Source organism: Lepidochelys kempii, chromosome 2, assembly GCF_965140285.1.
Source record: "Lepidochelys kempii isolate rLepKem1 chromosome 2, rLepKem1.hap1, whole genome shotgun sequence".
In the NCBI taxonomy this organism is placed as follows: Eukaryota; Metazoa; Chordata; order Testudines; family Cheloniidae; genus Lepidochelys; species Lepidochelys kempii.
In genome coordinates this window covers 120,028,831-120,055,092 of record NC_136381.1, presented here as the reverse complement: position 1 = coordinate 120,055,092, position 26,262 = coordinate 120,028,831, and the positions used below count along the sequence as shown (strand labels likewise).

The 26,262-nt window shown below is 38.8% G+C and overlaps 1 protein-coding gene across 4 annotated transcripts in view; it reads left to right on the top strand.

Annotated features, from left to right (window-relative positions):
- Positions 1-26,262, top strand: part of EXOC2 (exocyst complex component 2) — a 188,565-nt gene that overhangs the window by 13,181 nt on the left and 149,122 nt on the right. For all 4 annotated transcript variants that reach the window (XR_012157344.2, XM_073332187.2, XM_073332185.2 and 1 more), the window contains exons 2-4: positions 6,995-7,154; positions 16,333-16,509; positions 18,032-18,158. Coding sequence is in view for 3 of the 4 variants with exons in the window: in XM_073332185.2 (XP_073188286.1) it covers positions 6,995-7,154; positions 16,333-16,509; positions 18,032-18,158 (464 nt within the window). In the remaining variant the exon portion in view is untranslated. The remainder of the gene's footprint in view (positions 1-6,994; positions 7,155-16,332; positions 16,510-18,031; positions 18,159-26,262) is intronic.

Sequence of the window (26,262 nt, the reverse complement as noted above, 5' to 3'; positions counted from 1 at the left end):
TTTTGGGGACACCCGTGATCTTTTGGGTTTTTTAACTATAGGTCACTATTTCAAATTCAGGTGACTACTGAATTAGAATCATTTTTAGCTAACGGCTTTTTTGATCTATGTGACATGAATGGGTGGTCTCAAGATAGTTCCTGCTGGACAGGTATTCACATCATACATACAAACCACCCTTGAGAGTCTTAGCAAGGATGCCAATGACCAAATGGCTTGAACTGCTGTAATTTCTTTTTCCTTCTTGCCAGTAGAAGTGGTCCCTGTGTGTAACAATCAAGACACATTGTCAGGGCAGTGTGGGGAAACTTGCATTGCTCTTGCTCATGTTATTCTAGTTTTAGGGATAAGTAGACTACTTAGGTACTTTCTGTTCAGGACCTTCTGAAAAGTTCTTTTATACTGTACACAGAAGAACTTACGATCTCAAATATAGCTGTTAGCGCTTCATTGTTTACTGAATTTGGATGGGAAATTTCTGACTCTGAAGATTAGTGGGTGTTGAGTTGGTTTTTTGTTTGTGATTTGTTTGTGCTGATTTGACTATATTAGGGGCTCGATCCTGCAATTGGATCCATGTCTGATGACCCTTACAACGCAATGCCCCATTGAGACTAGCTAGTCAGTTGGGCTGTATGTGGAACAAGGGCCTTCCTGTGAGGAAATGCTGACCAAAAAATACCATTCAGTATACTGTGTGTTATGTTAATGGTCAGTGTTATAAGTGCCAATCGATGAAGGTCTTTACATTTGCAATAATGCTAGAAAGCCTGAAAATATTGCTTTTTTTAATAATTAATGCAAATATTTTTATTCTTTGTTAATTTCTGACAATCCATTGTGTCCTCCTTCATTAAGTCCCCTTTTTAAAAAGTGACAGTCTTACCTTTCCCTACTTGATTATCACTTCATCCATCTTAGAAATATGATGTCTTCATTTGCAGAAGGAATCAGTTAGAAAATAAAAGTCCATGTGTTAGGGCAGACTTAGAGAGAGTCAGCTAAATATTGGGTATTTTGGCAAATAGTCACTGAAGTGAGGGGATGGGAAGTAAAACCAGAATTCTACTTTGTAGTAGAACCATGAATTAGAAATGCACAGTTTAAGCCCAAGGTAGCAGAATGGAGAGAATAATTTCTGTATTATTTTCACGAGTCAAGTTTATTGGAAGGTTAACTGCAATGACAACTATTACTTGTAGAGATTTGGCAAATTGATTATAATATTATATGTGGTATTTCTAGTAGATATCTGTGCAGTAGTTGGGATCCTTGAAGAATACTGTTTTAACATTTTATTTTACATTGTCCCTTCTATACCAGTAGTTAACAAACCCATACAATTCTTCATCTTTCTGTTTCTTTATATAAATGCTCTAAGACCTAGGTACATTTTTTTTTTTCATACGTGTGTGCGCTCTCTCTTTCTCTCGTGCTCTCTGTTTAATATTATACATCTAAATGTATAATAATGGGGGGAGGAATAGCTCAGTGGTTTGAGCATTGGCCTGCTAAACCCAGGGTTGTGAGTTCAATCCCTGAGGGGGCCATTTAGGGATTTGTGGCATAAATTGGGAATTGGTCCTGCTTTGAGCAGGGGGTTGGACTAGATGACCTCCTGAGGTCCCTTCCAATCCTGATATTCTATGATTCTATGAAATACAGAACAAAACATTCTTTAGTGGAATGGTCCCAAGCACTTGCTCAATCTTTGTCACTAGGAGGATATATATTTATATACCTTTACCTATTCTGTGAAATAATGAAGCCAATTGTTATAAATAAAAACTCAACTACTCTATAGACAGTCTGAATGCTATAGTCCAGCTGTAACATTTTAAGATTTACTTCAGGCTCCCTATTCCAGTGAAGTATTTTTAAAGCAGTTCTGTAATAAATATAGAAATATTTTAGAAAAAATATTAGACTTCAGAAGGCTCAACATTTTTATTACATATATTCAGCTCATCACGGAAAGAGATCAAGTGCTAGTTTCTGAAATCCAGCAAAATATGTTTTAATATTACTTTTGAGTTTAGTCTTAATTCCAACACATTACCTGTATACCCAGATATTTTGAAAGATGCACTACCCCCAGTAAAAAGAAACTGGAAACATTTTCTGGTGAAGAAAAATCAAGCAATAACAAAATAGTTTTTTTCAGTTTTCATTTTGTCTTCTAGAGATTTTCCCCACATTACTAGCGAGGCTCTGAAGAGTCCCCTATTTGACCCGTGTTTTGATCATTGGTTTAAAATTCTATATAAATCTCTCTAAAATGTGTCCAATAAATATAATGGTCCAGATGATCTCACTCAGATCCATGCATCTGTCTTCCAGTTCCTGCGGAAGTGGGGTGCTTAGCTACCTCCATGGCACTGTCACACACCTCTATACTCTGTGGAGCTCTCTTCACACGGATGGAGGGGATAGAGACTAGGTGGGCAGGCTACTGGAGAATGCACAGTATTTTCCTTCTGGCCCTATGGAAATCACTCAAAGAGAAAAATGCAGTCCTAGACTGCAAGCTCTCTTCTATCCTGTCTCAGCATAGGGAGCTGGACTAGGTGACGTCTCGAGATCCTTACATTTTGATGATTCTTTGATTCTGGAAAAATCTCTGTATGTCTCTAGTGGAGTCATCAAACTCTGGGCCTGAGAAGGAGTGGGGAGTCTGTCAGGGACCAACAACACACAACTTGTTCACAGATGGCCCTGTTATCTTTCAAGTTTCAGAGTAGTTTCCAAAGCCAGCTTTTCAGAGGAAGGAACTCCATCTCCTCGACTGACAATACTGTCTTCTCCCTGGATCTGTTCCCACAGAAAGGGATGAATCTGGGCCTATGATAACTACTACCTTTGATCCATGTAGTCAAAATTTCCTATGTTACCAGTATTTTTAAACTTGGCAATAGGCACAAAACTTGTCAGGAAGGATAAGCAGGTACTTAACCTTTGAACATCTTATTTATTAGAGACAGAGCTTGGAGCACCTCCTATTATTAAGGTTGCTCTGCATTTCACATTCTAAGACCATATTTTCACTTGGTACTTGGTTATAAGTTTGCAAAATTGTAACTATTTTGGCTGAAATTATGAATGTCTGGTGTCTTCCTCAGGCTGAGGTTTTTGGAAAATGTCATTCAAAGCATTTCAGCCACTTCTGAGAATGAGGCTAGTGAAAAATACATTGTTTTGCCCATGTTAATAAAAATTCTTACACCTTTTTTTATTGAGATGTCAAGGTTCCTTCCCCACTCTGAACTCTAGGGTACAGATGTGGGGACCTGCATGAAAGATCCCCTAAGCTTATTCTTACCAGCTTAGGTTAAAAGCTGCCACCACCAAAGTGTTACACAAAGAACAGGGGAAGTGCCCACTTGGAAACGTCGTCCTCACCAATGTGCATAGGTGAACACAGACCCAAACCCTTGGCTCTTAAGAACAATGAAAAAGCAATCAGGTTCTTAAAAGAAGAATTTTAATTAAAGAAAAAGTAAAAGAATCACCTCTGTAAAATCAGGATGGTAAATACCTTACTACAGGGTAATCAGATTCAAAACATAGGGAATCCCTCTAGGCAAAACCTTAAGTTACAAAAAGATACAAAAACAGGAATATACATTCCATTCAGCACAACTTATTTTATCAGCCATTTAAACAAAACAGAATCTAACGCATATCTAACTAGATGGCTTACTAACTCTTTACAGGAGTTCTGACCTGCATTCCTGCTCTGGTGCCGGCAAAAGCATCACACAGACAAACAGGACCCTTTGTTTCTCCCCCCCAGCTTTGAAAGTATCTTGTCTCTTCATTGGTCATTTTGGTCAGGTGCCAGCGAGGTTATCTTAGCTTCTTAACCCTTTACAGGTGAAAGGGTTTTATATCTGGCCAGGAGGGATTTAAAGGTGTTTATCCTTCCCTTTATATTTATGACAGAGAAGTTCTAGCTCTTCTTGTTTGTTGCAGCAATTTGAAATTTGGCAGGAGAATTTCTAAGGGGATATGCTTTTTGCTGTCCCTCTGAAAATCCACCCAAATTTTAAAAATGTAGGCGATTACACACTAAAAAATTGTGTTAAAAAAAATTAAGGTTTCAACACCAGGCCCCCAAAGGCTAGGAAATGCCAGAATTTGGATTATATATTTAATTTAATTCGGCCCCCTTGTTTCTATGCATCATGTTACAGTTTCTGTATTTGTACCCATGATTACATAGTATTTTTTCCACAGACCCTCTACCTCATTCAGTGCACAGGATGGGCCTGCTTTGTGGATTAAACAGGGTTGTGTAGTGAAGGAGACTTGTCTGTAGGACCCTGTGTCATTTGTGGTAGCAAATGGGTGGTGTGTCATGAATGAGGCACGGGATGCAAAGAGAGAGGGTGATTGCTGCCCTGGAAAATTGGATTCTATTCCTGTCTTTGCCATAGTGTTGTTATATGATGCTCGACAAGTCACTTAACCAAACTTTTCATGGGTGGTCGCTAATTTTGAGTTCCTCATTTTCTGGGTGCCTGAGTTGAGATCTTGGTGTCTGATCTGCAGAAGTGTGGAACGTTCACAGTTGCAACTGAAGTGAATGGGAACTGTACTTAGTGTTAAATAGCACTTCATATGTTCAAAGTACTCTGAAAAATCATGTCCTCGTCATCTCAAATTAGTTACCAAAATTAGTGGATACTTTTGATCTTAATCTCTTTGTACTTCAGCTCTTCATCTGTAAAATGGGAATGATAATACCCCTTCTCATTTGGGTGTTGTGAAAGTTAGTTAATGTTTATGAATCACTCAGATACTGTAGTGTTGAGCACCATAGAAAAGGCTTTGAGGAAATTAATAATCCTGTCTTCAGAATAGGGTTTGAATAGTGTGTAGTAAGCATAGGTTGGGGTCACGCATTGAACAGCGAAGGGAAAACGAGATATTGAATAGGTGCTCATTAAGTGAGCCCTGTCCATCCTGTGCATTGAGTGAGGTAGGAATCCCGTCGAAAAAATAGTCTGTGATTGGATAAACTGCTGCCTTCAGAGCTGGCGGCTGTTGGTCAGGTGCCCAGATCTGAAGGCAGTGCCCCAGCAGCAGCAGTGCAGAAGTAGGGGTGGCGATACCATACTATGCCATCCTTAATTCTCCACTGTTGCTTTCAGAGCTGGGTGGCCAGAGTGTGACGGCTGCTGACTGAGGGCCCAGCTCTGCAGGCAGCAGTGCAGAAGTATGTGAGGCAATTCCATGCCAGGCCATCCTTACTTCTGCGCTGCTGGTGATGGCAGCTCTGCCCAGCCAGCAGCCACCGCTCTTCAGCTGCCCAGGTCTGAAGGCAGCCGCACTGCCAACAGCAGTGCAGAGGTAAGGGTAGCAGTACCGCAACCCCTCTCTGCAATAACCTTGTGACACCCCCCCACCCCCCCCAAACTCCTTTTTGGGTCAGGATCCCTGCAATTATAACCCTGTGAAATTTCAGATTTAAATAGCTGAAATCATGAAATTTATTATTTTTAAAATCCTATGACCATGAAATTGCCCAAAATGGACTGTGAATTTGGTAGGGCCCTAGTCATAATGCATATGCCCAAAGAGGCTGAATTAAGGTTGCACAGGTAGCTTTAATCCATTTTGGACAGCCACCAGGCTGACTTTTATATTGTACCTGTGCTTTTGTTGCTTTCATAATATATTATCTTGAACTAATATATTTTTGGACTACTCAGAAGTCATTTGTCATGGATCACATCCTGTCACATTCTCACTAGCATCTATTTAAGTTTTGCTGAAAGGTTTCTTCCATTTTTTTCAGGTGTCATATTTGGTTATTGGCTTGCCTAGACTAGAGAAGTTCCTGTTATAAATACATGATGCCAGATCATCTTCTCCCCAAGAGCAACTGGGGAAAGGAGTGCAGAGGGGGACTAAATCCTGTGAGGTTTCCCCTCAGAGTTTAAAAAAAAAAATTGTCCTGCCTGGCAAGATAAGGGGGTCACAGAATAGATGAAGTGATCCTTCTTGAGACAGGAGTTATCATATGTGGATGACTGTCCCTGAACCCAGGTATGCTTGCCCCTTTCTCTACTGTTGAAGTTACTACAGGACCTATTTGCTTCTTTGGACTGAATCCCTGTGCAGCAGCTGCAGAAAGAACCCAGTGGGAGCTAATGTTACTTCAAGCCGTGTGCATCTGCTTTTTGGCTTGTAAAGCAGCACAAATGAAAGTTACTAATAAACAACAAGACGTTTAGTATCAGAATTAATCCTGGATTAAGGCTGAATTGCATGACACAGGACTTTTATTAGTGTTTATGACTGCTGAGATAACTGAAATGATTCAGGCAGGCTCCTGATTTGAAATGCAAAATGACACTATTCCGGAAATGATTCTCAAATAATTTCATGTGCTGTTTAAATACATATTCAAAGCGTCTATTGTCCTTGGCCAGATAGGATTTTTTTATGATGATGTTGATAATATTGATTTCTCCTTTATGTCGGTATCGGGAGCTGTCTCTTGCTTTCAGCGTAAGAATGGTTTCCATTTTGGATAAATGCTCATCATTTATCTAAACTACTCCTGAGGAATCCTTTCCCTCCCCATGAAGGGAGATGTTACGGTTGTGAACGTACATAGTATCGTACCTCTGATCTAAGCCAAAGATGGACTTGATTGAGTAGATTCTTCCCAATTCTGACTACTATGACCCTGTACGTGTGTACTCTGACTTACCATTATGCATGTTAATGGATTTGTTTCTAATGTATTTTTTTTTGTGTTTTTCTTTTCTTATTTATAATTCAGAACTGGAGTTATTGAATATACATACGTGTAAGTGCAAGGACATCTAGTAATGTGTGGTGAAAACTATATGTTTATGTTTTATAAAAACATTTTTAAAAGATGTTTAGTTTTACAATTTTAATGTTTTCAGTTTTTGGTATAATTATTTTGTAAAAAAACCTACATACTATATTTATTCAATTATTGTTCCTTGTTGAACAGATTGCTGCATTACTGGATTTCCAAACACAGGAGGAAAATACCATGTCTCGATCACGCCAGCCCCCTCTTGTAACTGGGATCTCTCCCAATGAAGGCATCTCATGGACAAAAGTCACAATTAGAGGAGAAAACTTGGGAACTGGGCCAACAGACCTCATAGGTAAATTCAGAGAAATGGTTTGATGCATTCCACATTTTTTAGACTTCAATAAGCTGGTTGGTGACAGATTCTGATATCTTTACATTCAGAGGAAATACACAATGGGTAGTACAATTATCCCCATGAGTTTGGAAGGATGGTTTTGAATTGGTAATGTACATTTTAAATATATGTATACCTTATTACTTATGCCAGAGGTGGTTTGTCTTGTAGTTAGAGTCCATGGGTGAAATCCTGGCCGTAGTGAAGCCAATGAGAGTTTTGTCTTTGGTTTCAGTGGAACCAGGATTTTACCCTATGATTGTAAAATAGAACTCCCAAGTTCTGTTCCCTACTCTGTCAATGACTTGTGTGGCTGTGTTCAAATTGTTTAACTTTACTATTGTTTCAGTTTGCCATCTAAAAAGAAGAGTGTAATAATGTTTTCCTGCTCTGACCAGGGTGTTGAAGCTTAGTGAATATTTGTTTAAAAACACACCCAAACAAAAAACCTTTGAGATATCTAGGTAAAAGGCACTATATATACACAACTTTTGTTGTACTTTTTAGCACTCCAGCTAATTCATCTGGACTCTGTGTTGCCACCTGAAGTCACAGTATGCCGCAACACACACCCTCCAATAATACACCTGGGCAATCGTGCATTACTTTACAGTGTAAATAAGTCTTCTTTCAAATTTTTGCTGCTAATCGTCTTCTGTGTTGATGTAGGAGAGTTGAAAGTCATAGTAAATTTTATCTTACCTTATTTCACATTTAGCTTATTCTGGGGGGTGTTGAACGGTACATCTACACGTCTGTGGCTGGCCCGGATCAGATGAGTTGGGCTTGCGGGGCCCAAGCTGTAGGGTTCTAAAATTGCAGTGTAGAAGTTCTGGCTTGCGCTCGAGCTTAGGCTCTGAGACCCTATGCGTGGGGAGGGTCTCAAAGCGCGGGCTCCATCCTGAGCCCAAACGTCTACACTGCTATTTTTAGCCCCACAGCTGTGATCCCATGTCAGCTGACCTGAGCTCTGAGACTCAGTGCCATGGGTTTTTTATCGCATCATAGACATAGAATATCAGGGTTGGAAGGGACCTCAGGAGGTCATCTAGTCCAACCCCCTGCTCAAAGCAGGACCAATCCCCAACTAAATCATCCCAGCCAGGGCTTTGTCAAGCCTGACCTTAAAACCTCTAAGGAAGGAGATTCTACCACCTCCCTAGGTAACCCATTCCAGTGCTTCATCACCCTCCTAATAAAAAAGTTTTTTCTAATATCCAACCTAAACCTCCCCCACTGTAGCTTGAGACCGTTACTCCTTGTTCTGTCATCTGCTACCACTGAGAACAGCCTAGATCCGTCTTCTTTAGAACCTGCTTTCAGGTAGTTGAAAGCAGCTATCAAATCCCCCCTCATTCTTCTCTTCTGCAGACTAAATAATCCCAGTTCCCTCAGTCTCTTCTCATAAGTCATGTGCTCCAGTCCTAAGGTCCCAGTCTTGCAAAGAGTTATACACGATGGAAGTACTCACACTTGTAAGTCTTTGTTGGATTGAGGCCTAATATTTTTATAAACCTCAGTTAAACTCTCCTTCCCACCCTCTGCCAAAAAGTGTTACAATTCAATAAAAAGTAGAAAATATTGTATGCTTGGGAATAAACTGAGTACCACATGTATGAAGAAAGAGAATATGCCTTTTTACGTCATTCTGTTAAAGACCACCAGGTTGAAAGTCACTCGTGACTTTGAAACTTATGAACCTTTAAAAACACTTGCAGAAAATTTAAGAAAATACTTTTCATTTATAAGGAGGTTCTGTCATTTGGGAACAAAGTTTGTTCCTGGATTTAAATATGTATCGAGGGAGATCCTTTGTCAGCTTTAAAGTTTTAGCCCTGTGCCATTACTATATTTAGTGTGGTATGCAAAACATTAATGAAGAGTACATACGTTACAGTGCTATGTCATTTATTATTCTGTGATGTGAAGCGGATCATAGCTAATTTTTAAGTTAGTGGACTTCTTAAGTCTCATGTTCCCTGGGTAGTAGTAATTATTTAAGAAATAAAATTGAAGGCAGGAAAGAAACTCTTAAATAATGTAGAACTCTTCAAACGATTTTGCACAATTATAAACGTTTCCTGCATGTTATACTGAAAATCCAAAGTTAAATTATTCCATCAAGTTAAATTAAATAGTAATTAAATGACTGTTATGGAGAGAATCTTAAAACTGATCTACAAAGGAGGAAAAAGGGTGCTCTTTTTTGCTTCTTTTGATATATAAAGACATTCTGAATGTTATAATTTAAAAAAAAATGCTTTTTCCTTTGTTAGTCTTTACACTAGAAAAGTCTGGTGTTGTCTACCCTGGTTTTGTGGGAAGACTTTATGTATACTTGACAAACTAGGGGCAATTGTATCATAAAACAAGTGTCTTTAAACAGTGACTAAAAATCACTTTCCCTCTCAATTTCCCAGGTTTCAAAGTCTGATTTCTTTATTAATTTTTAGCACCTACTTAATTCAGACTCCTATCACACACTTGGGAAAAAGTTCATTGTTAAAGATTCAACTCTCACACCTTTCAGTCAGGGCTGAGGAAAGTTTCACTCCAGGCTCTTATTTTAGTCCTTCAAAAAAAACCATGGGCAAAAGCCAGAAAAGACAAGATTTGATATTTCATACATTCTGAAGGTAAAACACAAACATAAAACCATTCTTTTTTATTTATTTATTCATTCAGATCTTGTTAATTTATCACAAAAAAGCAACCTCCCTGTGCCCCCAAACAATAACACACAACTGCACAGAGACAAGGTTTATTTCTCTGCTGGTCACCTTTACTTTAGATCTTAGTTCCTCTGGTACCACTGACACATCTGGGAATCCAGTTCCTCCATTGATTACGGTCACTCATTAGTTTTGTAGTAGTTCATGTGATGCCAGCACATTCAGTTTACTAGGTCACTGTCTTCTGCCAGTTCTTCCTTGGTCTTCCTCACTTTCTCCTTCCTCCCACAGGTACAATGCTTGCTTAACACTTGCTCCAATCTTCCATATGTTGTACATGTCTAAACCACCTGAGCCTTCTGTTTTGTTAAAAGAAAAGGAGTACTTGTGGCACCTTAGAGACTAACCAATTTATCTGAGCATAAGCTTTCGTGAGCTACAGCTCACTTCATCGGATGCATACTGTGGAAAGTATAGAAGATCTTTTTATACACACAAAGCATGAAAAAATGGGTGTTTACCACTACAAAAGGTTTTCTCTCCCCCCACCCCACTCTCCTGCTGGTAATAGCTTATCTAAAGTGATCACTCTCCTTACAATGTGTATGATGATCAAGTTGGGCCATTTCCAGCACAAATCCAGGGTTTAACAAGAACGTCGGGGGGGGGGCGGGGGAGGAAGGTGGTAGGAAAAAACAAGGGGAAATAGGTTACCTTGCATAATGACTTAGCCACTCCCAGTCTCTATTCAAGCCTAAATTAATTGTATCCAATTTGCAAATGAATTCCAATTCAACAGTCTCTCGCTGGAGTCTGGTTTTGAAGTTTTCTTGTTGTAATATCACAACTTTCATGTCTGTAATCGCGTGACTAGAGAGATTGAAGTGTTCTCCGACTGGTTTATGAATGTTATAATTCTTGACATCTGATTTGTGTCCATTTATTCTTTTACGTAGAGACTGTCCAGTTTGACCAATGTACATGGCAGAGGGGCATTGCTGGCACATGATGGCATATATCACACGGCTCTGAATTCTGTTTTGTTGATATTTTCTAACATGTCCTGCTCTGTCAGCTTCCTTACTCTTACATTTATTGTTTTGTCTTTCCATAAAATGTGTAATATCTTCTTCAGCCATCTGTGGAGATTACCCATCAATCTGTTTGTGTTAGCCGTTGTCTCTGCTCTGTATAATAGTGAGCTCAGTACAGTCACATAGTTTAGTTTGATGTAAAAGACCTCTTTTGCTTTGCTTTTCCTAATCTTGTATGAATATTTTCACAGTCCCCTTCAAATGTCATCATACTCCCCAGGTAGCTGAACTCTTCTACCTGTTTCAGAGTAACAGCCGTGTTAGTCTGTATTCGCAAAAAGAAAAGGAGGACTTGTGGCACCTTAGAGACTAACCAATTTATTAGAGCATAAGCTTTCGTGAGCTACAGCTCACTTCCTCAGATGCATATCGTGGAAACTGCAGCAGGCTTTATATATACACAGAGAATATGAAACAATACCTATTCCCACCCCACTGTCCTGCTGGTAATAGCTTATCTAAAGTGATTTCCAGCACAAATCCAGGTTTTCTCACCCTCCACCCCCCCACACAAATTCACTCTCCTGCTGGTGATAGCCCATCCAAAGTGACAACTCTTTACACAATGTGCATGACAATCAAGCTGGGCTATTTCCTGCATAAATCCAGGTTCTCACATCCCCCCCACCCCCATACACACACAAACTCACTCTCCTGCTGGTAATAGCTCATCCAAACTGACCACTCTTCAAGTTAAAATCCAAGTTAAACCAGAACATCTGGGGGGGGGGGGGGGGGTAGGAAAAAACAAGAGGAAACAGGCTACCTTGCATAATGACTTAGCCACTCCAAGTCTCTATTTAAGCCTAAATTAATAGTATCCAATTTGCAAATGAATTCCAATTCAGCAGTTTCTCGCTGGAGTCTGGATTTGAAGTTTTTTTGTTTTAAGATAGCGACCTTCATGTCTGTGATCGCGTGACCAGAGAGATTGAAGTGTTCTCCGACTGGTTTATGAATGTTATAATTCTTGACATCTGATTTGTGTCCATTTATTCTTTTACGTAGAGACTGTCCAGTTTGACCAATGTACATGGCAGAGGGGCATTGCTGGCACATGATGGCATATATCACATTGGTGGATGTGCAGGTGAACGAGCCTCTGATAGTGTGGCTGATGTTATTAGGCCCTGTGATGGTGTCCCCTGAATAGATATGTGGGCACAGTTGGCAACGGGCTTTGTTGCAAGGATAAGTTCCTGGGTTAGTGGTTCTGTTGTGTGGTATGTGGTTGTTGGTGAGTATTTGCTTCAGGTTGCGGGGCTGTCTGTAGGCAAGGACTGGCCTGTCTCCCAAGATTTGTGAGAGTGTTGGGTCATCCTTTAGGATAGGTTGTAGATCCTTAATAATGCGTTGGAGGGGTTTTAGTTGGGGGCTGAAGGTGACGGCTAGTGGCGTTCTGTTATTTTCTTTGTTAGGCCTGTCCTGTAGTAGGTAACTTCTGGGAACTCTTCTGGCTCTATCAATCTGTTTCTTTACTTCTGCAGGTGGGTATTGTAGTTGTAAGAAAGCTTGACAGAGATCTTGTAGGTGTTTGTCTCTGTCTGAGGGGTTGGAGCAAATGCGGTTGTATCGCAGAGCTTGGCTGTAGACGATGGATCGTGTGGTGTGGTCAGGGTGAAAGCTGGAGGCATGCAGGTAGGAATAGCGGTCAGTAGGTTTCCGGTATAGGGTGGTGTTTATGTGACCATTGTTTATTAGCACTGTAGTGTCCAGGAAGTGGATCTCTTGTGTGGACTGGACCAGGCTGAGGTTGGTGGTGGGATGGAAATTGTTGAAATCATGGTGGAATTCCTCAAGGGCTTCTTTTCCATGGGTCCAGATGATGAAGATGTCATCAATATAGCGCAAGTAGAGTAGGGGCTTTAGGGGACGAGAGCTGAGGAAGTGTTGTTCTAAATCAGCCATAAAAATGTTGGCATACTGTGGGGCCATGCGGGTACCCATAGCAGTGCCGCTGATCTGAAGGTATACATTGTCCCCAAATGTGAAGTAGTTATGGGTAAGGACAAAGTCACAAAGTTCAGCCACCAGGTTAGCCGTGACATTATCGGGGATAGTGTTCTTGACGGCTTCCATCTTTGTGTGGAATGTTGGTGTAGAGGGCTTCTACATCCATAGTGGCCAGGATGGTGTTATCAGGAAGATCACCGATGGATTGTAGTTTCCTCAGGAAGTCAATGGTGTCTCGAAGGTAGCTGGGAGTGCTGGTAGCGTAGGGCCTGAGGAGGGAGTCTACATAGCCAGACAATCCTGCTGTCAGGGTGCCAATGCCTGAGATGATGGGGCGCCCAGGATTTCCAGGTTTATGGATCTTGGGTAGTAGATAGAATATCCCAGGTCGGGGTTCCAGGGGTGTGTCTGTGCGGATTTGATCTTGTGCTTTTTCAGGAAGTTTCTTGAGCAAATGCTGTAGTTGCTTTTGGTAACTCTCAGTGGGATCAGAGGGTAATGGCTTGTAGAAACTCGTGTTGGAGAGCTGCCGAGCAGCCTCTTGTTCATATTCCGACCTATTCATGACGACAACAGCACCTCCTTTGTCAGCCTTTTTGATTATGATGTCAGAGTTGTTTCTGAGGCTGTGGATGGCATTGCGTTCCGCATGGCTGAGGTTATGGGGCAAGTGATGCTGCTTTTCCACAATTTCAGCCCGTGCACGTCGGCGGAAGCACTCTATGTAGAAGTCCAGTCTGCTGTTTCGACCTTCACAGGGCCTAATAACATCAGCCACACTATCAGAGGCTCGTTCACCTGCACATCCACCAATGTGATATATGCCATCATGTGCCAGCAATGCCCCTCTGCCATGTACATTGGTCAAACTGGACAGTCTCTACGTAAAAGAATAAATGGACACAAATCAGATGTCAAGAATTATAACATTCATAAACCAGTCGGAGAACACTTCAATCTCTCTGGTCACGCGATCACAGACATGAAGGTCGCTATCTTAAAACAAAAAAAACTTCAAATCCAGACTCCAGCGAGAAACTGCTGAATTGGAATTCATTTGCAAATTGGATACTATTAATTTAGGCTTAAATAGAGACTTGGAGTGGCTAAGTCATTATGCAAGGTAGCCTGTTTCCTCTTGTTTTTTCCTAACCCCCCCCCCCCCAGATGTTCTGGTTTAACTTGGATTTTAACTTGAAGAGTGGTCAGTTTGGATGAGCTATTACCAGCAGGAGAGTGAGTTTGTGTGTGTATGGGGGTGGGGGGGATGTGAGAACCTGGATTTATGCAGGAAATAGCCCAGCTTGATTGTCATGCACATTGTGTAAAGAGTTGTCACTTTGGATGGGCTATCACCAGCAGGAGAGTGAATTTGTGTGGGGGGGTGGAGGGTGAGAAAACCTGGATTTGTGCTGGAAATCACTTTAGATAAGCTATTACCAGCAGGACAGTGGGGTGGGAATAGGTATTGTTTCATATTCTCTGTGTATATATAAAGCCTGCTGCAGTTTCCACGATATGCATCTGAGGAAGTGAGCTGTAGCTCATGAAAGCTTATGCTCTAATAAATTGGTTAGTCTCTAAGGTGCCACAAGTCCTCCTTTTCTTCTACCTGTGTGATTTCTTTTCCATCCACATACATCTTTGCATCTGTTGTCCAGTTTCTGACCTTTATAACTTTTTACTTTCAATCCAATTTTTGCTGCTTCCAGTTGTACATCTGATGTAAGGGGGATCATTCAGTTCCACATCATACTAGTAAAACAATGTCATCAGCAGAGTCAAAGTCATGTAATTTATCTCCGCTAACCTATTTTACACCATCCATAGTGCCTTTTGTTGTCCTCTTCGTCACCCAGTCAGGTGCTAATTCAAAGAGGATTGTTAAATAACACAGATCCTTGTCCAACTCCAGTCACAATATCACAATAGTCACCCAGGCCTATATGCGACCTCACTGCACATCTGCTTCCATCATACAAACTCCCTTATTATGTTGATCAGCTTAGTATCCCATAGCTTCTAGTAATATTCCACAAATGGCATCATTGTCAAAAAAGGGTGTTCTCATTCAGTGCATGAACTGGAGAGGTACTGCAATCAGTATTGGCTACCATTCTGCTGAATAGCATGAAGAAGGCAGTGGAGGGTCACCTTTAAAAAATATGTCATTTATCTACCATCCCTGTACATTTTAAAAATAATTCTTTCTGAATATTCCACTCTGTGGTAACAAGAGTTTGTCCCCTTAAAAAAAAATGAATTTGCCCAGGTAGAGATGTTGTGCTATCTGATAAAAACCTCAAACCTGCCAAATTTGTCCGCTGTGTACGGTCAGAGAATTAAATTATGAGAAAAGAAAATGTGAAATGTTTGGGGCTGTGCGTCACATGCTGACCTTTTTCATTTAAGTATCTGTTAAATTGGTAAGAGTTTCTAGAAATGGAAAATACAAACCAACCCAATTTAAAAAAAAACAAAACCCTGGCATTGTCTGATTACAGTGATGTACCATCTGTACTGGGGCAGGAGCTAATCTAGACACCTATACCTGAATACTGAATAATTTAATATTTGTGCGGTGTTGTGAGGCTATAGAGGCCAATCAGCAATGCACTTAGTACGTAGGGAGAAATAGTTTCAAAAACACCTAAATGATTAGGAGCTTAAGTTCTATTTTCAAAAGTTCCTACCTCCCACTGAAAATCAATAGGACTTAGGTTCTTAAGTGACCTATGTGCTTTTGAAAAATATACTCATGATTTCCTTACTTTATTGGGTCTACAAAGTGGTATAGAAGAGTTACATATTCATAGATGTATTTTATATTTTAGTTATCTATAACTAGACTTGGAAGGATTAGATTTTTATCAGTAAATGTCAGTAAACATTGATTTCACTGTACATACACAAACCCACAACAAATATTTACATTGATGGTAATCAAAATGTAAAGATAGGCAAAGTATGAAAAATGTTGCTTGAGAACTTATTAGAGCCAAAATCCAATTGTTTAGATTTTTGAATTAGACTTGTTACAAATGGATTAGGGAATGAATAGTAATAATGGGTCTGATTTGTTGATTTAAGGATATTTACTTTGTATATTTTGACATGTGATGTTGACCATTTGTATTTTAACAGTTTATAACACTTAATAGTTTGAATCTATTTGCCATTAAATAACTGTCTGACTGCCACCACCCATAAGTTTCCACAACTGTGAAAGTTTAATGCATAAAAATAAGAAAAAATGCTTAAAAATAAACATCAGTATTATCCATCTAAATTATAAAAGACAGGGTTGGCAGAATTCATTTATTTGTTTATAACATGTCTAGATAAACAGAAAACTAACTATTATAAGACAGACTATATTTTCTTCAGTTTTATTCACAGTAAGTCTTTGATTTCCAGGTTTAACAATCTGCGGACACAACTGTCTCCTGACTGCTGAATGGATGTCTGCCAGTAAAATAGTGTGTCGAGTGGGACAAGCTAAAAATGATAAGGGGGACATTATTGTCACTACAAAATCCGGTGGCAGAGGAACTTCAACTGTTTCCTTCAAACTCCTGAAACCCGAGAAAATAGGTATTTTGCCTCATTCAAACTTACAATTATTTTTGCTAAATAATAAAAAATTGACTAGATGTTTTGGGTTTTGTAAATAACATTTATTTGTAAAATTTAACCCACTGGTAGTTGTTCCTTAGTCACTCTTTACTTGTTTAGTACTTGCAAAATATATACTAACAATACACATTTTGGGTTGAAATCTGACTTTTAGGTATACTTATACATTGGTCATTGAAAGCACCTGTTTTTCTGAAAGTGAAAACTTTTTGATTTCCTTCACACACTCCTACCCTTTACAATTGATATTAATGCTTGCAAAAAAGATAGTCCCAGTTCTTTAATGGGCTGTTAAGCCTAATGAATCAGTAAAAGACACAAAAGGAATGTGTGGACAGTACACCTATAGCTCCTTCTGACTGTTAATCCTTTTAAAAAAGGAGTTGAATGTTGGACGCTGTTATAATTAAGCAACATTAGCAACTAATACTCAGTAAGACACACAAAAAAGACCTTTCTGGGGATATTTCTAGTGTGTTGTTTAATAATTAAGAAAGTTGTCAAGTAGTCTAACCCCAAATTTCATCTACAATCCTGTCAAAAATGTCCTTTGGATTCTAGATTTTTTTTATTCAATCTAGCTCATTGAGAAATTAGGACAGGCACTGTTTATATAAGAGTCTACACAAAAGCAACAGTTTAGGTTCTTGTTTTCTATGGTTCCGATGGCAGTTAAATAACACATACTTTCCCCAGAGCTGTTCTAATGTTTTACAATCTAAATGTTAATATATCAAACTTTATTAGAAACTCGTGGGAAGGGGAAGTCTTGGGGGAGGAAGAAATCTGTGGTTTGCCAAACAGCAAAAGACTGAGGGCCAGATTCTCTGCTGCGTCCAGCTTCAGCTGGGTGCATCAGAGAAGGGAGCTGATTCTCTGCCGAGTGCAGGTTGGAGCAGCCCTGCCTTGCCTTCCTTTCCCTGAACCATGACCTTGACATGCTCCCTGTGCTTGAGCTATTGGGAGGAAGCCAGTTCTCTCTGCTCTACGCTCATTGAGGACTGCCACATACTGGGGAACTTGCTAGCTAAGGGACTTGTGGCCAGAGTTGACTTTTGTTCTGGCTGAGTGGTGAAAAAGGAGGAATCTTCCCCAAAATCTATGAAAAGAGAGACTGCCACATTAACTGCTGGTGTCTCTGGCAGGTGACAGGGTTGGAGGTGATGAGTAAAAGACTTTGAAAAGTGCTATTTTATTATTGCCTGTTAACTTGTCTGCGTTGGTATTTTGTATCTTAAACAGAACAGTGCAGTCTGTGAGATGTAAGATGTGATGCCCTGCCATTGATACCTTTCCAGCTACTCTAAGCAAATAGTTTAGCATAATTGTATCCAGGTTGTTTTGCTCTGTATCTTCCAAAATATTACATAGGCACGCATTTTATATTTTTCAGGCTTTTTCAAATTAATTCAGTATGGCCGAAGTTGATGGTGCTGGACAGCCTTTGTTGTTTTAAGGATATGTGCTTTGTTTTCTCTAGGTATCTTGGATCAGTCTGCTGTCTGGGTTGATGAAATGAACTATTATGACACGCGCACTGACAGGAACAAAGGGATTCCCCCCTTGTCTCTACGTCCAGCTAATCCGCTTGGTATTGAGATAGACAAGTGAGTACCAAATGCCTTTAATCCACTTTCTTAGTGGTTTTTTCTATACATCATTATATGAATTCCAGAAAAGTTTAACAGCTTAGAGGGTGGGGAAAGACAAGAAAATTCAATTAGCTGATGGCACAATATCTAGTATTCAGTGGTGTTTGGTAATCCTAATTTTTGTCTGTATTACTGGGTGATTGATAAGAACGTCAGATAATCTGAGGGCCTAGTTCATTGAACCTTGTGATGTTTACAGTTTTGGGATTGGCAAATAATTTAGGGTCTGAGGGTTTATACATTGCAGTTATAGAACTCTGTGTTGTGCTTGAGTTCTGTGGGGCTTTTAAGCACGTTTAGATAGATATCTCTTGCTTGTATTGCAATGTGAAATATGTTTTATGTATCCATCAACTAGTTTACTTTTACTGAAACATTAATATTGGTTTCTAACCACAAACCCCTTGGCTTTTGTTCACAAATACTGTAGACTTTATAAAATTGCTCTGTAATAAACTTACTCCCTTATTATAAATCTATCATAGGACTTTGAAGGGACACTACCAGTGCCCAAAACATAAACAAACCTAAAATAGCATTTAGAAATAAAGTTCCTCGGAAGTAAGATATCAGCCCCTTCAAAAACAAAGGCTGTTTAAAATTAGACTATTTTACTATGGGATCCATTCTGTCTGGAGTGCATGATTTGTTTGTTATCTCTCTGTCCAGTTCTTCAGAGTAGCAAAGGAGATGAACTATTTCAGTATCTTCTCCTTCGCACAAGAATGGGGCAGCATGATGCACACTTGTGAATCAAGAAAGCTGAAAGTTCTAATTTTTGACGTCTCTCAGATTTGACAGTGTATCTTTTTAAATGGTTATCATGACTATGTATGCATTTGGGATTTAATTAGGATATTGTCCCTTTATTCTTGCCATGATGGATAAAATCTTCTGTTAAATAATTATCATCATTCAAGTTTGAATATCTTCATTTCCACAATTATTTCTGTAAAATACTTGAATTCTTACTACCCTAAATCCTGGCAATTACGGTTCTCTCAGAGTCTGAATCCTGTTCCTAGTAAAATATTGAGAGAGTAATCATGACATGTCTAGAAAATCCAAATCTATTACATTGTCTGCTTTCCATTCATCTGTCAGTTTTGTAACTGTATCCAAACAAATGTTTGTCTGGCAAGATCTAGTCTTCATAAACCAGTGCTGCTTATTGCTCATGACTTGGTTATTTTTAAGATTGGCTTTATTTTGATAAACCCTCGGATACAGTCTTAGAACCTTACTGTCAAAATGAATTCAGATCAGCTTGGCTATGATTACTGTCACACGGATTGACAACTGCCTGAAGGGAGTGTAAACAAAGGATGTAATTTAACAAATGTTAAATTGAAAGAGGAGTCTAGAAGGGTACAGATGAGTTTAGTATTGGATCCAGTCTTACTTAATATCTTCTTTAATTGTGTAGTAGTAGTAGTAGGTAGCATGTTATAAAATGTACAGTTACTAGTGTGCAGGGAGTGGTACAAAAATAATAGGATCTAAAAGATCTGGGCAGAAAATAACGAGGTGAATTCTTTTAGAAAAATACAAGGTACGTCTGGGAAATTATAATCCCAAAAACAGATATGTAATGGGGAGGAGGAATCTGGGAAGTAATAATGCTGGTAAAGACTTATCTTTAGGTGTGACAGAATTCAAAACAAATTTGTAGTGAGACATCTGAGCAAAAAGGACCAATATAGTTTTGGGCTCCAAGTGTTGAGATATTCCATGACACAGCAGTGAGGTAATAACCATGACAGTAACTGGAATATTCTGTGGTTAATATTGAGCACCTCTTACTAGAAAGTTTTTATGTATTTATTTATTTATTTATTTATTTGTACAAACTGGAGGATATTCAAAGGACAACAGAAATGTTTGTGACGTTGAAAAGATTGGTTTGTAAGGATATTTTGAAAGCTATATAGTTATAGCTTAGCTAACCATTGATTAAGTGGGGACACAAGTCTGCAAATACGGGAAGTGCATAACCATCTAGGGAGGAGAGGTGGCACAATTAGGATTAATGCAATGAAATTAAGAAAGGGAAATCTTAGACCAACTAGCTATAAGCATAAAACTTTCTAATGATAAACTTTACTAGGCTTTGGAATCTTAGTGAAAGTGGTGTGAGCTGCCCCATTGCTTGGAATATTTAAAACTGGACTAGGAGTAAGCCTAGTACAATAAAGAACAATCCTGCATTAACAGAAAGATGAACTAGGTGACACAACATCTTTGACTCACTTAAATTATTTAAACACCCACACAAGTTAGGATGCATTTCTCAGATTTAATTTCAAGCTTTAGGAATGTACCATGGGTGTGCAGCACTGGTCTGACTTTGTGGAATTTACATGCTCTGTGGGCAGCTTGGCTTGCTGCCTGATAGAGGTGGCGGGAAATGTCAGCATACTAGCCTGGCTAATAATGGTAGACAATAGAAGCATTTAAAGAGGACTAGCTGTGGAGGAAAAGGGGTGAAAAAGAGAGAGAAAATGGGAGGTGGCCGGGTAACAGGAGATGAAGAGGGACCAGAAAGCACGAGGACTAGAGTGAAGACACAGGGGAAAAAAGGATCAGGCCAGAATAGCATGTGAGACAGAAAAGCTGGTTCAATGATGTGAAATGACTAAATCACCTGCCCTGTGTGTTTAAAAAAACAGGCATTATGCTTTCTTCTTCTTAAACAAAAAGTTGCCTTATGTGGTTTTCTAAATATTATTTGTGGGACCCTGTCCAATGCAAATGCATTTTGAAATGAATCATGCTTTGTGAATCATACAGATTGGTATTTTCAAGATGGCTCCAAATATTTTACTCAGGTTTTAATGATAAAACATCTCAAGCCCTAGGAATGGCTTTTTAGCTTTAAAAAAAACCCAATGTTTAACCATCTGTACGAATGGGGAAAACGTATTTGATTTTGTGTATATCATAGAATCATAGAATATCAGGGTTGGAAGGGACCCCAGAAGGTCATCTAGTCCAACCCCCTGCTCAAAGCAGGACCAATTCCCAGTTAAATCATCCCAGCCAGGGCTTTGTCAAGCCTGACCTTAAAAACCTCTAAGGAAGGAGATTCTACCACCTCCCTAGGTAACGCATTCCAGTGTTTCACCACCCTCTTAGTGAAAAAGTTTTTCCTAATATCCAATCTAAACCTCCCCCACTGCAACTTGAGACCATTACTCCTCGTTCTGTCATCTGCTACCATTGAGAACAGTCTAGAGCCATCCTCTTTGGAACCCCCTTTCAGGTATATAATCAGCAGATAAGAAAAAGTGGAATTTAATAACCCATAACAATTCCCAAATTATTTCTATTTATGTGAAAAGGGCCTTTGAATAATGAATTACTTGATAATAGTGGTGGGAATGCCTTCTGAAGCCAGATGAGTCTGCTGTCAGTGATTTCAATAAGTCACTTTTTTTTTTACAGCAGTAGTGTACATACAAGAAATGTACATATAAGTAGGAGTTTCATGTTGTCTTCATGACCAGTCTGTCTGAATGTGAAAAAGAAAGTGAGAGTTGTTGCTGCTTTTGCTTGAGTCAGGATTTAATAAATATTTTATGGGTGTACCCAGCATGCAAGCTGTCATCTTTCAACCCGCAAGTTTAATAATTGGTATTTATTGGCAGTCTTTGACTGTTAAGTCCTTCATATTTTTAAAGTCGTAACTGCTGTTTTTGTACACATGGTCCCTTAGTAGTTATAAAAATGCAACTAAGTGCCTAAAAAAAATTAAGTTCATTTTGCAAGGAGACCAGGACTTGGTGATAAAAAGTTACAGTCATGACTTTATTATGCTGATGCAATATTTACAAACAAATATACATTCCTAAGACGATTTCTTCTCTGCTGTTGTCAGGTCTTTTTTTTTTTTTTATAACTTCAAACATAAAAGCAGGTTCAAACTAGAAGAGGCTTTGTTACCCAGCTTTGGAACTCAAGTGCATGCTAGTGTGTTTTCTTCACCAGGCTTTGTTGTTTGTTGAAAATATTGAGTCTGCTTGTTGAATTCTAGCTTTGTAGTGTAGCCAGCACCTTGTAAAGGTAAAGCAAGAATTCAACAGAAATTGAGTTAAGTGTCTTCTACTTTTATTTGGTGGCTTGAAATTCGAAGTAGATCTGATTTTTTTCCAAGGTGTGTTGCTGGCTATGATATTATGGAAATGCAGCCAGAAACCCAGCAGAAGAAGTAGTACCAAGTAGTGGCCTAGAGCTGGAAAACAGGGAAAAGTAACATATTAATAAAAAGGGGTGGTGGTGAAGTATGTTTGATTTTTACCATTTAGAATATTTTTACAAGAACAGATTGGGGTTAATGATTTAATGCCTAGAATTTTAAAACAGAAAAAGAAAAGAATTTACAATATCTATTTCATGATAAGTGGGAGAAATGTTAATGAAATTCAGACCTACAGACAACTTGTTTTGAATGATTACTTGCTCTATCAATAGATATACCTAGTCCAAACAGCTGAACAAGGTAGTGTGTACTACAGTTTTTTCTATGTAACCTTTGCCAGACCATGAAAATGAATGCAATTGCAAAGCAACAACTGCAATCATACCTAACTGTATCTAGTATGGTTAGAAATTCTCTTGGAGTAATGTTTGTTGTTTTGCATGCTGCATGGGTCGTCACTGTGGATCAGTCTCGTACATGAAAGCAAATGTTGACATGCTAAGTACATTCCACATTAGCTCTGTATCCACCCACTCAGTACAGATGCTTGCATCTTCCCACGGCCAGCTTCTGAAACATTTCAGACGGGAAGATGTAACAGACTGATCTTACACTGCCACCTAATGGAATATGTCAGTTTTCTATTGTGATATGAGAGAAGGCTGTTTCAGTGGATAAATTCATCCTTGAACACGGCTAATTGAAATTTACAGCAGCAGATATGCAATGGAAGTTTAAATTTTTCTGCTGTCCCTTTTGCAAGCTGCCGCATTCAGTTATACAGATTATGAGATCTGCAGATGAAAAGCGCTATATAAGTGGCCATGTATTATTATGCTGTACAAATATTGTAACATATTAGTTATAGCTTATGATATTGAGCCATCAGTTTTAGCAACTTACTTTTCTTACAGTCTTTCACTGAGTCTCTCTTACAGCATTCTCCTATGATTAGAAGCTGTTCTGACATTTCAATATCTTGTCTGTGCTGTGACCAGCCCTGTGTCACATTTTGCCAGAGTGAGTCATGGCCTCTCTCCTGTTATTGCAGAGGTCCTTGTTAACACTTTGGATTTGTCCTGTTTAGTCTACTCCAGTGTCCTTTTTGCTGGTCTCTCTGCATGCACGATTAACAGAGTACAGCTGGTACAAAATCCTGCTTCTAGGAGTCTGACTGTTACCAGACAGAGCAAGTTCATACAGTAACTCTAGTTTTGGCTTGTTTATGCTGGTTGACATTCAGAATCTGTGTTTATTTTAAGTTGCTCCTCTTGACCTATGAAGTCCTCTGGAATCTAGTTCAAGTTACCTTTTAGTGACTGTATCCAGATTTTGGGCCTGATTTTAGTCTCTAAATGGGTTTATATTGTTACGTACGCTGAAAAATCTACGACTGGATAGCTAATACTTTGTAAAAAATATCTTTAAAATAAACCCCCTAAATATGAGAGAGAAGCATTAAGTTGTGCAAATAGACTAGCTATGTTCATTAGTACGCATTGCCACCTATTGTTCTACTTACTTGTTGTGTCTTTAAGTTAGAATGTAATCTCTTTGAGGCAGTGCCTGTTACTTGTTATATTTACAGAGAGCCTAGTCTGATCTTGATTGACCTCTGTGGTTATTATAAATAATAATAGTCTGTGTGTCTGTGCATGCACAAACTTGGTAACAGAATTTGCGAGAAGAGTTTGTATGTGCCTAGGTACATGAAATTAGAATAAAATTAGGTGGACATTGTTCTTGCAGGTTTCAGAGTAACAGCCGTGTTAGTCTGTATTTGCAAAAAGAAAAGGAGTACTTGTGGTTAGTCTCTAAGGTGCCACAAGAACTCCTTTTTATTGTTCTCGCAGTATGCAGTAACATTGGGATTACTTGGCAGATGTGGCATAAATGATGTTAACTGTATTAGACATATTTTCAATTTTGAATGCATGAATATACATTTTAACAGGGAGCAAGGACCTGTACCGCACTATGAGAAGTTAGGAGCATGCTTTCAGCACACTTGAGGGAAGTGGGGTCTAGATGATGACTCAAATCTCAGTCTAACTTTTGTTTTAGTTAAGATATAAACTGTATAAAGTTGTAATGCTTTTATTTTTAAAACCCTTCAACCCAAGCAGTCCAAGCACTGCAGTAAAAAAGACTATTTTCAAAAGGTAACAAGGCTGTAATACCAAATTAGGTGTTTCAGTAGGAGTAAAGAGCCTTGATAGCAAAATCTTTACCTTCATTGAAGGACTTTGATATCAATCAAGGGGGAGAAAATCCAAAAGTTGCGGGTCATCAAAGAAGATTGACCCGCCTCCCCTCTTTTTCTATTATGACAAAGTCCAACAGGCCCAATCCTAGTGATCTCCTCTACAATGGTGTGTGGATGTTAATTACGTCATTACAGCTGCCCAATGACCAAAGCATTTAAAGTTATTTCTCATACTCTCTCTCTATTTAGATTTAATGGTAAATTAGATGCATAATGGTGTTTGACACCTTGATATGGTCCCAACATGATCTCACTTTATGTTCCTTTGTGATGTGCCCCACACAATGTGCTGCTGTCATCACCGCTACTTTCCTCACTTAAGAAAGAAAGGAATATCCCGTTCCCAGTAGTGGTAGCTCTTGTTGCCTGGCCAGGGTGTTTTGAGGTAGTAAGCAAGTCCTTAAAAACCAGTTTGTCAATGGAATGGAATGAAAACATACACGATATGTGTGCAGAGACAGTTTCTTTGGATACTTCTACCCAGACCTTGCTCTTTGATTCTCCTGAGTTCTATTTGGATTGTCAGTTTTTCTATCATAGCATGTCATGAAGACGGGAATGTTACTAATTCTCACTTCTTCACTAATCTACAAACTTGGTAGTTCTTACAAAAACAGCCAGTGATATTACTCCATTTCCCCAAAAAAGTTTTGTTAGACTTTACTATGGCACTCTGCTCATTACAAAGATATAAAATATTTTGTAAAACATGCTACTACGATGTATTAAACTCTGCTTCATAATATTAGTGGACAAAGTACTCCATGATGTATTCTTATTTTAATAGTATATATAAACTTACTCTATAAATTGCAAAATTTGTTAATCTACTATGCATCTCCCATTAATTTCTGTGGTTCTATTATATGTAGTGTCTATGTTTTATCCATATTTGTGTGGTGTTGTCTTTGTATGTATCTAATTTATAATCCAAAATAAGTAAATAAACATTTCAAACAAAAAATCTTCTAGAATTTTTCAATGTGGCCAAATGTCACACTAAAATAAACTAAAAGACAACTAACTTTTAGAGTTTTTTCAGGCTCTTTGTCTATTGAGTGTACAAACCAATTTGCGGGACTTGGTTTTTTTTTGTTTTTTTTTTAAGCCTGAACAGACTAACTGGAGGGAGTACAGTACATTGAAATAAAGGCTAAGGGTTATATTAGCAGTATTTATGTTTGTTTGGTTTTGTGTATGATATAAAGGGAGATGTCAGTAATATTTTGCAGTAATAAGTATTGTCTCTGAAAGGTGTTTTTTGGTTCATTTTTAGTCAGATGTCTGTCTCCGATACACTCTCAGAAGGTATATCCTACTTTGATGCGCATGAATAAATCCTGTTTTCCCTGTGTGCTGTTAAATGTATGCATTAAGAGATGATACAGTACTTGAATGTCTAGTTTGACTCTCTTTCTTGGCCATTGAAAGATGAATCTTTAGCTAGATTGTTTATTGTTTGACCACAAGGGCTGAGATTGTACGTTTATGTATTTTGTGAGCACTATATTGTATTATAGTGATCCTATACATTTTGTTGGTTAAGAGGCACTCAGTGATCATCCCACTGTAAAAATTCTTATCCTAAAGTGTCC